The 13,356-nt window shown below is 35.1% G+C and overlaps 2 protein-coding genes across 2 annotated transcripts in view; both read right to left on the reverse strand.

The window, feature by feature from the left end:
• The window catches only part of LOC134839256 (uncharacterized), a 32,409-nt gene extending 22,519 nt beyond the window's left edge, over positions 1–9,890 (reverse strand). The window contains exon 1 of the mRNA XM_063854752.1: positions 9,245–9,890. Coding sequence (XP_063710822.1) covers positions 9,245–9,797 — 553 coding nt within the window. The 5' untranslated portion in view covers positions 9,798–9,890. The remainder of the gene's footprint in view (positions 1–9,244) is intronic.
• Positions 1–13,356, reverse strand: part of LOC134839467 (heterogeneous nuclear ribonucleoprotein D-like-B) — a 393,489-nt gene that overhangs the window by 364,967 nt on the left and 15,166 nt on the right. The window lies entirely within an intron of this gene.

The following is a 13,356-nucleotide window of genomic DNA, read 5'->3' on the forward strand; positions in this document are numbered from 1 at the left end:
TTTTGATGTAGATTTGAGAGAATCGGTCAAAATTGATGAATTTTTCAAAGCAAATCTTACAAAACACAAGACAACAACCAATTTATTTACAAATCAAAGAGCTTTCGAGCAGCTGAGTTTTCAAAAATTTGCAAGTTCTCAAAGGGACGCAAAGCTGGTCTTGCCTCCATTGCCGGTTGTTGTCTTGGTGGTTCGCTGACTAGAGTTTTTGGATCAGAGAACCCTTCATCCTCTTCGATGGTAATCCGAATCTGAACAAATCCCTCTTCCCAAGTAAAGAGGAAAACGTCGACTGGTTGAGCCACATATCTAGAGTAAGGAGTTTCGGCGTAGTTTTTTCCCACATGCTCAGCCACTTTCTCCACCATTTGCATTTCTCCAAGTTGGTTCTCTGTCATAGGTACTTGTGTTAGATGATGTTCGTTGAAATCCCTTCGCATCACTTCCACCATGTGCCAGACTTGGATTGGGGTGTCCATTCGTGCCAGAAAAACTCCAGAGACTGTTTCTCGCACTAGGTTTTGTACTAGATCAGGCGAAAATTCTACATAGTACATCAGGTTGCTGTTTTGCACTGAGAAGATCATTTTGAACAATAAGTTGAGTAAAAGACACCGAGTGAAAAGAATGATTCATTTTAGTTGAGAAGAAGGAGTTGACGGTAGTTAATTGAAGTTAAAGCATTTAGATGTGATATAGGAGGTAGATAAAGGTAGTTAAAATGAAAAAAATGATTTTCAGTTAAGAAAGAGGCTTACCTTCAATTTGAATGTGTGGGTTTAGCCAAATTGAATTGATTTTCCTTCTTTGGATTGTAGTCCTGTCCAATCAGATTTCAGCTTCCTTTTTGAGGTACTCTTATAGAAAGGTCATGTCCAATCGGAAATAAAAATCCTTTTCAGGAACTTTTTTACATTGTTGTTTCCAACCACAAAAACGTTCGTTTATTTTAGGTTTTCATATCCAATAAAAAACAATTTCACCTTTTAAGAACTTCAATCTTCCGAATTGAAAGGAGAAATTGTTAAGTTTTGAGTAGATACTAAAGTTCTTCGAGATTGATGTAGATTTGAGAGGATAGCTCGAAATTGATGAATTTTTTGAAGCAAATCTCTGGAAACATTTTTCCAAACCTAATCAAACAGGATTTTGAATTTTGAAATCTATAAATAAATGAGGAAATGAAGATTATTGCTGGGGAGTTTTTACAAGTTTGTGAATCGGGTAAGGAATAAAAAGAGTTTTTGATGATATATTATCATACGATTTTTTGATTAATTTCAAATTTTCTTAAATAAATTAAGTTTTTTTTCTAGCCAAGTGTAACTTAGAAGTAAGTTTATAGCTTTGATACTCAATACTATGTTCGGAAAAAAACTCTTTCATTCAGTAAGTTTTCCTGAATAAACCTTTATTTAGTCGGAGAACTCTATTATTTGGACAAATTAAACTTCCAAAAAATTGTGAAAAAAGTGAGAATCAATATCTATTTCTTCAATTAGAAAATTATGTGGAGTTTTTTCTTTTTTCTTATAGAAACTTTAGGAAATTCAAGTGTTTTCTAATAAAAATTTTTCAAATAATGAGTATAATTTTATCCAAAATTATTCTAGAAACTGCAGAGCTCTGATTTGTTGATTTTCTAAAATGGAAATTTCTAGAACTTTCTCCATAATTCGAAAAATGAGTGGGTGGTGACATCACTTCTTTTCAAAAGATGCGGACATTACCATGAAAGGAAAACTGCGTGGGTGGTGGCTTCACTTCTATTTCAGAAAAAACGTCATTACCTTAAAAGAAAAATTGCGTGAGTGTTGACGTCACTCTTGTTTAAAGATTGGCGTCATTACCACAACAAAAACACGTATTTTATTGGATTAAATTGTTGATTTTGTTTGACAATCAGAAACAGTCAATTGAAATTGACTACAAATTTTACATTTGGTTATTTTGCGAAAAGTTCTTTATTCAGCTGGTACTTTGAGTTCATATGTTTAGATCATTTCCAAAGTCCCAGTTTAATTATTTTTTGATAATGCCTGCCCTTAACCGAAACGAGAAAGTCAAATATTAGGGCTGTGGTCAGGGATACAGGAGAGTTGATGCTGCGAGACATCGAAAGAGATGTGAAAAGCAGGAGGAACATAAGTGTTCCAATTGTCCTTTTTATACAAAGAACAAACAGGAGATGGACTATCATTTTGCTAAGAAGCATGCTCAACCAAGTTCGAAGCAGTCGACGGTTTGTCCTTCTTTTGAACAAGAGTTCCCAAGTTACTAGTCTCTCCAACAACATCGGAGAAAGAAAATGGAAACTAGCAAAGGAAACCTAATGATACGGTTGCTGAACTGAACAAGATTGAGGATGAAGAAGGGGGAGAGGGAGAGAAATTCAAAGAGGAGTTAAGTGCTTGTCAACATTTTCTAGTGGATACGGAGATGGAGAATGGGGTACATAAGGTATTTAACCTCCGAATGTCCAAATTAGATACTAAAACATTCAATGGAAAACTTGACAACGTCTTCAACAAGCTCGATTCTGTCGCTAAAACCAATATTGCTCTGGGGTGGTTCGTTCTTCTAAATTTTGAGACTGGTGAATAACGATACTTCTATGCCCATGAAAACATCACTTTGTTTGAAAGATCCTATTTACTGTGTACGAGAGCGGACTTGATAGCAATTCAACGAAAAGTAGCAAAACTTGATTTTGTGAAACAATTTACCCAAGAACGCCAGAACACAAAATGGAGATTCAAGTTGATCACAAAAGTGACAGTTTTTGCTTCTTTGCTCAAAAACATCCCAATGCGATGTCCGGACTCTGTCTTACACGAACGACATACGCAAGTGAACTGTTATTTATCTAACAAAAACAAGGAACCATACAAAGATCATTTGTGTCTTTTCCACGCATTGGCTATGTACATGAATGGACAAAAAGATCTCGACTCTCACACTTCTACATATTTTACTGAACTTGTATCAAAGTCAGGTCATGATCCTAAGAGTGTTTAAGGAGTTTCAGCAGAAGACTTACCTGTTGTCGAGGAAATTGTACAAAGAAACATCTTTTTATACGATTTCGATATCCAAGAAGGAGAATATGTAGTAGAACTAGCTTGAAAAAGTATTGGACAATTTGATTTAACAACCATATCATTCATACAAATGATATAGATAGTTTCTGCAAGTGCTTTCGATGTCCTAGCTGTGAAACTTTTTTCCACAAATCAGACCACTTCAATCAGCATCTACTGAGATGTAAGGATTGAGTGAGACATATTTAACCAAACAACGTTTTGAACTTCGCAAAACCCTGTTTTATTAATCTAGCAATTTTCGATTTTGAGTCGATTTGAGTTCCTACAGAAGAACTAAAAGAGACGCAAACTACAACCTGGATTGGAAAAAATGTTCCATTTTCAGTCTCTATATCATCGAATCTGGTCTCTATATCATTGAATCTGGCTGAATCCGCAGAGCTTGATAATCGATTTTGTAAGCAGCCTCGAACTGTTGGCTGAAAAATGTAAGCTAGAGATGAGAACGAAACTTCAAGATATTGAAGTAGCTGTCAAGGAAAGAAAGAAAAAGATCTTTGATCAGCTAAACGAACAGGGTAAAACTACTCAAGTAACAAATTTGAGTACGAAGATGAATGCACTGAAGGTTCAGAAGAAACAGATATGTCAACCAAATTCTTGCGAATTCAGAAAAATCAACTCATAGATTTGAACCATTATCTGGAGAGATATGCAAACACTTAACCTAATTTTGGATTTATTAGTGATAGATATGATTTGAAGAAACTGATCAAATCCTACCTAATCCCCTATTTGATTTGCGATAAGAACAAGAAGAAACATCAGTTATAAAAAAAGCTAACGATTTCATTTACTTCACGTTTGGAGATGTACAATTTCTTGACCAAATGATGTTTCTGTGGGGGGGGGGGGAGGGGGAGGGCAAACACTCTGGATTCCTTTCTCAAAACCTATAAAGCTAACAAAACGAAGGATTCTTTCCCTATGAGTAGTTTGATAACCCAGACAAACGTGATTTTCGCGAAACGCCACCATATGAAGTTTTTTTCAGTGAACTTAGAAACAACAATCCTCTAGACAAAGACATTTTCGATTATGAAAAGCTGCGAAAGAGTGGGCTTGAGGAACGACAAGCACTGATAAAACTTCAAATCAAGACTGTGCCTCAATCTGGTTTGGATAATTACAATTTTTTTACGAGAGACTTGGAAGAAAAACGGAATGACTGTGTTCAAAGACTTTTTCAAGTGGTACAATAACAAGCATGTTGTTCCAACCTTGGAAACAATGCAAAAATTGATTCAGTTCAATCATAACAAGGGAATTGATAAGTTGAAACTTGGATGTACTTTCCAAATCTAGCAAATAAAAATCTACATAAATCTACAAATTACAAATTTTATCCATTTTGCGAAAGTGATAAAAATTTTTGTGAAAAAAAATGATAAGACAAGACTGGTGGTCCTTCCATTCTTTCACTCAAAAAGCTATATTTGATGAAACAGTCATCAAAAATTCATCAATGTTTTGTAAATCAATCGTTGGAATTGACGCAAGTCAGCTCCACCACTTTTCAATGTATCAAGAGATGCCAACAGGACTGTACACGAGATGGGAGTTTGACACAGATATGCACAAAAATCAAGGCTACGCATAATCGATTTTGCAATTTTGAGAATATGGTCATATTTTTCTACCAGGAACAAAGACCAGAATGCAAAATTGAGAGTTTTTTTCACATCTGGAAAACAGAAGAAAAATGATTGTTTTAATGTAGACTGTTATTGTGATCACTGTAAAACACTGTTTGAAGCAATGGGATGTTGCTACCATTACCGTTTCTGTCAAGAAGCTCGCCCTTCTTAACAGAACAGGATTTTGGGCGATGAAACAAGAACAGAGAGATGGATGATGTGAGACGCGAATACATAAAAGAGAAAGGATACAAAGTTCAAAAAATTTGGTAGTGTGAGTGGTGGGAAAAATTCAAAACGAATGAAAATATCAAAAATTATGTAAAAACCCTTTTTCCTTTCGAAAGATATCTTTCTACAGACTCCTTTCTAGCAAAAAAAAAAGATGAATCTTTTTTTGGCTATGTTCAATGCAATTTAGTTGTTCCAGATGAACTAAAAGCAAAACTTGCCAAATTTCCCACAATTTTCAAAACACAGAAGTTGGAAGAAATGATAATGGAAAAGACATTAAAAAACTATGCATTCGAGAACGAAATCTCAAAAGAACCTCAGAGAATGCTGATATCTAGTTTCAGGCTAGAAAATGGAACAGTTATACCCCTCTCTTCATATTTGTTTTGGAACTTCGATTGCAGTGCACCAAATTTACCGTTTTGTTCAGTATACTCCACGAAATTTTTTCAATAAATTTCGTTCAATCAGTAGTTGATGCCAGAAGCGAAGGAGATAAAAACCTTTTGTCAGGAGTTGTAGCAGAAACTATGAAGACTTTGGATAATTCCTCCTATGGATATCAGATCATGGATAGATCCAGACATACAATCAATAAGCATCTGAACAATGAAAAACTCAAAATGCAACCAATGAACTACCGTTTAAAAGACTGAACACAGTTGGGAAAGACTTGTATGAGGTCGAATTGCTGAAATCAAGCATTGAACACAGAGAAACCATCACTGTTGGTTTTTTCATACTTCAGTATGCAAAACTGAGAATGTTGGAAATCTACCATAACTTTTTTGACAAGTTCTGTGATATAAAAAAAATTTGAGGAGTTAGAGATGGACACAGACTCACTTAACTAAGCTCTTGCGGAAGAAATTTTATACGACTGTACCCAACCAGATAAAAGAGCTTTTTGGGAAAAATTGAGGAAACATGACTGCAGAGACTCTTTCAAGGCAGATGCTAAATCTAATTCTTCCCTCGAATGTGTTGCAGCATTCATGAAAAACATGATTAACGGGAGCCGGAATTTTTCAAAGAGGAATTTAGATGTACAGAAATGGTATGTCTGTGTAGCAAAATTTATTGCTGCTATGACAGCAAATCAGATAAATTCGAATTTGCAGCAAAGGATTCAGCAAACGAGTTCTAGAAGATTCTAAAGATGGTCCCCTGTCACAAAAAGGTAGAGTGCTCGATGAAGCAGTTTAACCTTACATCTACTAACAGAGGATTCAGAACCGTGAACCATATGGTGGCCACGTATGAGCAAACAAAGAACGGACTTTGTTATTTTTATCCAAAAAGACGATGGAATTCATATAAAACCATTCAACTTATAAGAACTGATCCGATGTAGTAAATGTATTTATGATGTCGTAATATTTTGGTTTTATGATATTAAAAGGTAAAATGTTGCGGTAAATTTAATATACAATGCAGTGATTTGTATACTTTTTTTGAAATTTAATTTTATTCTCTCAAGAAATTGATTTCATTCGAAGTTTCAGTATGTTTCAGCATAACTTCAGGTAGATTGAACACTGTTTCAAAAAAAAACATCTTATAACAGGGTTAATAGGTCGAATTATACCAATTCTTATCGTGTTTTGAAATTTTTTTGAAAATTTTTTAAATTTTTTGATGAAAAATCTCACTTTTTACCCAAAAAAAATCACCATTGACTTACCGTGAACCAAAAAAAAACTATTAACGAGACCTTCATTGCTAAAAGTACACGTAACCGAACAGTGATGTTTAATAATTAGATAACGCGCGCCAAAAAATTTGCGTGAACCAAAAAAAAACTATTTACGAGACCAGTTCTAAAAGTACACGTAACCGAACAGTGATCTTTAACAATTAGATAACGCGCGCCAAAAATTTTGCGAAAAAACTAGACATTTCCACATAAAACCCAAAAAAATTCCATTTTTCTTTATCTTACCATCACATTGAAACATTATCATTGGTTTTCCCTATCTTAATACATTGTAGACTTTTTACTTAATATTACTACATAGCATGGCGGACTGGAAACCTATAACGAATCTTAAAACATGGGGTCCGCCATGCCCCCCTCCCACTTTAGCGTCAATATCTACTACTATTTTGCAGACACCTGTTACGCACAAATCTTCTTTATAACAATTCCACACATGGGTAATGCAACACGCAAGGTATTTGGTATAATTGTGCTTACAGTTATTTGTATTCCAAGTCAATTGCGTTTTTGCAAAAGCAAAATTCCTTGACTAATTAAGTTTCTCACGAAAACTTTTTGATCATCGGCTGTCACCCAGATTATATGCATCAGGAAAAAACGATTGATGAAAAGAATTGGTGTCTTACAGTTTAAAACCATACAACTTAGCAACGCACATTTTGCTACCTAATCATTTTAATACTGAAGAAATTAAGTTCAAAACAAATACTAAAACTGATGCTGTGTGAACTCCTCATCTTAACTTCATTCACGGTAAAGTTAATCCTACCATTGATGCAATTGAAAAACTTTGTATATCTCAAATATGCGTGCTAAACTGAAGCTACACAAACTACCTAAGATTTTTATCGACAATTTTTTTTTTTTTTTGCATTTCAATTAGATGTTTTACTAAACCATTGTGACAACTAAAAAGTGCTTGTGCTAATTCATAGCATTTTAACGTAAAGTTTCTGACAAACATCAAAATCTGCTAGTAAATTTATGCTTTACTCAATTTATAATTGATTGCAATCATCAAAAAAAAATCATTGAGTCTTTTTTCGCATTTACAGTTTCATCTGAAAACAAGCCAATTCTTGTAAAGTCTGGCCACCAATTTTTTTCCGCGAAAAAAAAAAGAAATTACCGATTACTGGATTTGCTCAAACGACCAATTACATGAATTATGAGCATCTGCTATTACAAAAATGAACTTAAGCTTTGCGTTTCTGTGCCAAAAAAAAAACACAAAACGATTATGGTAAAGTTTTTCAGAATGATTTTCGAGAATGATTCTAAAATTGAAAAGCTTTTAGTTTTTTTTTAGCAAAAATGGAATTTGTTTTTGAGTTTCTGTGTCGGCTCAAAATAACCTAAATATCATGCCATTTTTTTCAAAAATTGTTTTATAAATTGCAGTTCTTTGAAGTTTGTTACAAGAATGCTCGTTTTTGGATCGAATCATTTTAACAAGTCAATTTTTTGGCAAATTTTTATTCAAAAATTATAGTAATTAAGTAGCGCAAAACTGACTGTCATGAAAGTTGCCAAAACCATCTTGTTTTAGTCGTTGATAACTGCCGAAGTTCTTTTTCAAGTAGGCTCTCTTTTCATTTTGGATTTGAAAGGTGTTAAGTTATAGAAATAGCTTTAAAATGTAGTGGTTTTAAGTTGCTAAGGCAGCAAAAAGCAAGACGTGAAATTGTATGGTTTTATAAGTTGTTTAGAGTTTAAAAGGTGCGAACCATCGAATTATACCACAAAACTATTGGCCTTAAGGCCTCAGAACAAAGCGATGTATATTATCTTCAGTTTGGTCATTTTTGCCAAAAGAAATATATTTTTTTATAACAAAGCAAGTACTACTAATACTGCTGGATTCATTTCGAAAGTTATTATGGTCCTTAGCTTAAACACTTTTTTTTCCTAACTTTTTTCATCGTCCCTTATCATTGTATAAAGACAATTTAAAAAATGAGTTTCAACGTCCGATGATAAACGCCAAAAAAATTCAAGCTCATTGAACCACATCCGACGTGCAGACTGTGTTTGGAAAGAACGTCGTTTTTTACAGGAGCGTCTGACCCACGGGCGATTTTTTATACCAGGAGTTGGAAAAATTGTAAACCACAGTCTAAAGATACAATTATGAAAAATTTCTATGTCTTGAGATGGAAACAAAAATACAGAGTCTATCAGTGAAGTACTAAGATTTTTTATGTTTTTTTTTTGAAAGAAAAATGTACCGAATTTTTTAGATAGGTCGAATACTTTTGTTAGATCGCTTTGTTTTAATGCTCTTTTCTGACTGCTCCTACAAGCTCTTGACCCCAAAAATGCGTTTTTCTTCCCCCTCAAAACTGATAGCTTTTCTGCCTGAAAAAAATCTTGCAGGGTTGCTCAGCCACAAACATCTGCCAGAAAAAATGACCAAAGGTACAACACTTTGGGAAAGTGAGAAGACCATTTACTTGGTACGCTACTGGCCTCAACCAGGGTACCCATAATATAACTTTTACTTGGGTTGAATGGTTGACCAGTAAATAGCGCAAATGAGAGGGTCAAACCTGTGTCAAGTGCTGTCTCCTCAGCTCCACATGCAGATAAACACTGAAAACCTTTCACCAACTTCTCGTGGGCATAGTTTACCCAATGACCGCTGAAGCAAGCGTCACTTATGATTGTCGGGTACTCCATGTTCGACTGACACATAGAAAATATCTCCTCTATCCCTATTGTGCCATCTTGAAAACACCAGTTTCCTGTATCCTCTTCACCGTGACCAGTATAATAAAGCATGGGCTTGAAGTTGCCTCGAAAGCAAAACTCGAAAAACTTCCTAATACGTTCAGTAGCGTCGTTTTTTGTCATTTCGAAGTCTCTAACTATGTTATGAAGCTCTGTCTCTACTGCTCGGCCCATATGAGCTAAGTCAAAGTTCACACCGCTCAAATATTTTCCCGATCTAGCAGTTGGAGCTTCGCGTGGTCTTCTGCCCGATACAACTATGTTTTCTGGCGGGTTGCTGGCGCCGGCAATTAGCAACCATTTACGGGGTTTGCTGGTTGGACTCCAGATCTCTACATGTTTAAGTGGACATTCAACTTCAGTTGAGCTCATGGTTTTGCTCAATTGTTAAAAAGCTCAGAAATAAAACTGGCTGCAAAGAGAAAAAATGCGAGGTAATTCAACAAAGTGCGCAGAGATGAAGATACAAAATATACACGCTAAATCAACCAATCGTTTTTTTCTGTTGAAAAGGTATGATCAAACTGCTTGTAACTAATGCAGTTTTTTCTTATCGCCTGAATTATTCGTTTTAGCCTGACGGTTTGTTTTGGTTGCACATTGTTTTTACGATACATATGAAAAGTCAAACAACTAATACGAGCCTGCGTAAACGAGAGATTTTTGGCGAAAGTTTGTTTGCGTTCGAGATAAAAAAATCGCAAAAACACCGATAGAATAAAAAAAACTATCAGGCCATTTTTTGTCACGTGAAAAACAACTTTGTAAAACATTTTATTGCATGTAAAAGTCAGTGAAGTTTAATCATACCAGAACTATTAGTTTGCATGCATTTTTTTCAGTATGCTGCGCTAGATTAAAGAAATCCAGATATTCAACTGTTTTCTGATAAAACTCATAAGGTAATGAATCATACCTGCCTATATCAGGGCAAAACCGAGAACGATCTGACTGACTTTCAACTGATCCAAAACTTTTTATTTTTCAAGTATATTCATTACGAAGCCAAGCTCGGGTACTTTGACAACGGTTTGAAATCCGCGTAATTTGTATTGAAATCAACTAGCGTATTGAAATTTTATATGACAAGCGTTTTTTAATCAGCTCCATTTTTAACATTGTATGACTAGCATTTTCCTAGTGATGAAGTCAACCCTTCCGGTTGGTTAATTGAACTGATTGAGAGGCGGAGACGTAACCACTTCACCATCGCTCCCCTAAGAGAGGTTTCTCATCGCGCGATTTGTTATACGTCCCCCCATATGATGCCACTTTAGTTTCTCCAATGCGCAGCCGACACATAGTCTTGCTCGTAGAATGCAAGGTCCAAGAGAGTCAGATTCACTTCCGAGACCACTGCCCGAGTCGAGATTTTTCACCTAATTTGAAGCCAGATTTGAGCTTTACTAAGCGCTCATTGCTGGTTGAATGCTTAGTAATTTTATCCTAAATTATAAGTCTCACCTTAGATCGTCAAATTGTCTTGACAAAAAGTAGAGTAGAAACAATAGTTAGCAAAGGTATGAATTAATTAGTTGGTTAGATACAGAGCACTGGGTTATTAGATTATATAAATGAATCGAACAGCTTAAAGAAATATACCTATGAGGGGAGGTTGAGCTAATCTTATTTTGTTCATCAATATTTTATCTTCTTACTAAGGTCGGTGGCTGATTAGTATGTATGGTTGCCCTTGATGTTTGTCCAAGTCAGCACTTCTGGTTGGGTCGTATGAATCGTCTTGCCGTAGTCCTTTGGGTACTTGTAGTCCAGACTTCGTCGGGGGTGCGTATCTCGAGTATCTCGATTTATAATTTTTCAAATCAAACTTAAACTGAGAATTTATTCTCTTTTTATAAATGAAAAGGGCTAGATTAATTTTAGTGTAGGGCAGAAAAGAAAAATTATTTATTTTTAAAAGATTTGACTGAAGAGAAATGACTTGCTGCTGACTGAGCAAAATGAAACACTGAAGATTTCAGGCCAGTCCTTTTGCTCATAAGCATAAACCGGCGGCTGATTCAATCTTTAATTATTCAGGTTTCACCTGCTCCTTTGTTCTCCCTTTCTAATAAGGGAATTTTCAACTAGTTTTTATTTGATTTTTTCAAATCAAATATCTTCAACTTATTAGTCCCCTTTGATAAAAACCGCAGCCTTCAGTTTGTCTTATTAAAAATTCATATTACTCTCTCTGATGCATCGTATTGCAGGTGCACCTCTGCTTAATCAAAGCAAGGAGAATTTCAGTGCAGCCGGCAAGACTGCTAAATATTTATCCAGTTTGTTTCAAGTTAAGTTAAAAGGGACGTATTAATAATCGCCGCCCTTTTAAAATATTGAGCATGAAAAAATGAGAAAAATTGGACAAGTATTTAAAAAGGAGTGGATTTTCAAAACAAGATTTTATAGTCCTAATAAGAGTAAATCAGTCAATATCTGATTTAGTGAAAAGAGGCTTTAATTTAAATGGCACGCTCCAATTTAGAATTGGGTCGTTAAATAAACAATTAAGACAATGGTTTTTTGTGTATGTGTAGTATTTCGCAATACTACAACTCACCCCTTTTTTTAGAAAATTAAGCTGTTCGATTCTTACAGTTACCATGGTGAAAATTTAAACACTTAAATGGTTAAATACTATAGTTATAAAATTTAAAGAGAACATCAAACGAAAAAGTTATAAAGACAAGTTAGGTTTTATCTAGAGCTTCCTTCTGGATTCAAGCTCTACGTTGTATGATCTGAGGATCGCTATCTTCCTCTGTGAAGCCTCTAGTTTTTGTTGCAACTTCACGATTTTCTTCTTTTTAATCTTGTTTTTGATTCGTAGTCTGCTCATTCCGTCCGTAAGTTGTTGGATGTCGTACTGTTCTTGCTGTCTGCTTTCTTTTACATGGTTCGGAAAAGCAGTTATTCCTTCGAACGGGATGGTGACTTTCGTGCCTCCTGCCTTGAGGATGTACCCGTGTTCCTCCCTCTTCTTTAATTTCCAGAAGTTGTTTTCGTTCTTTATAACCCCTTCTGGCTGGGTTATGAAGTCGATAGGCATCATTGCCTTTTCCAGTGTCGTTGAGTTAACGACTTCTATGAACGATGGCAGTTTCCATCTGTTAAAATTTTCCTTTATTGAGTACTTTAAACTCGTTATATATTTTGGATTTTCCGTATCCAATTTGGTTTCTCTGCACTTCTGCAGCTCCAATCTTTGGGTTAAACTGGGAAAGTTGCGAGGGTTCTTATTTAACCCGTCGTCCATTGAAAAAGATTGAACTGCTACCGGTTTCCGTTGTTGCTTCCTGAGAGGCAGCTTTCTTTTAAATTCCTCTGGTGCAGGGTCTGCGTTTCTGCAATTCCAGTTTAAAATTGGGTCGTATTCCATTTTGCTAAACATCAATATATAATGACCAAATATTCAAAATCCCGAATTACATTCGGATATTAAGGCTAATTATCAAATGTTTGAACAATGAAGGACAAAGTGTAAAATTGTATATATATAAAAGGTGGAAAATATAATCTTGTGGTTTCTCACAAACCCACCACGGAAAACAAATGAAGAAAGACGATCATGGTGTTTATTAACCACAGAAATACAAATCAAGAAAGACGATCATGGTGTTTATTAACCACAGGAATAAAGCACTTTACAACACTGAGTTAAGCTCAGATATTAAACTTGTGTAGTTAAAGCAAAAAATGGAAATTTGGGCATTAATTAACCCCTAATCTTAAATGTATGTCCACCTGGGGTCATCCACAGGCTTACCATGGGGTCCCCTTTTATAGGTAAAAGGGACTAGAAAAAACCGGGGGGGTAAATAGTATATAATATAGCATGTGTAAAAGAGATTTTTGTGTTAAATGTTATTTAAAAAGGTTTATAAATTGTGAGCTGATTACTGAAGTCTATAGATCTTACCAAATGTAG

The sequence above is a fragment of the Symsagittifera roscoffensis genome, chromosome 2 (assembly GCF_963678635.1).
Source record: "Symsagittifera roscoffensis chromosome 2, txSymRosc1.1, whole genome shotgun sequence".
NCBI classification, from domain to species: domain Eukaryota; kingdom Metazoa; phylum Xenacoelomorpha; order Acoela; family Convolutidae; genus Symsagittifera; species Symsagittifera roscoffensis.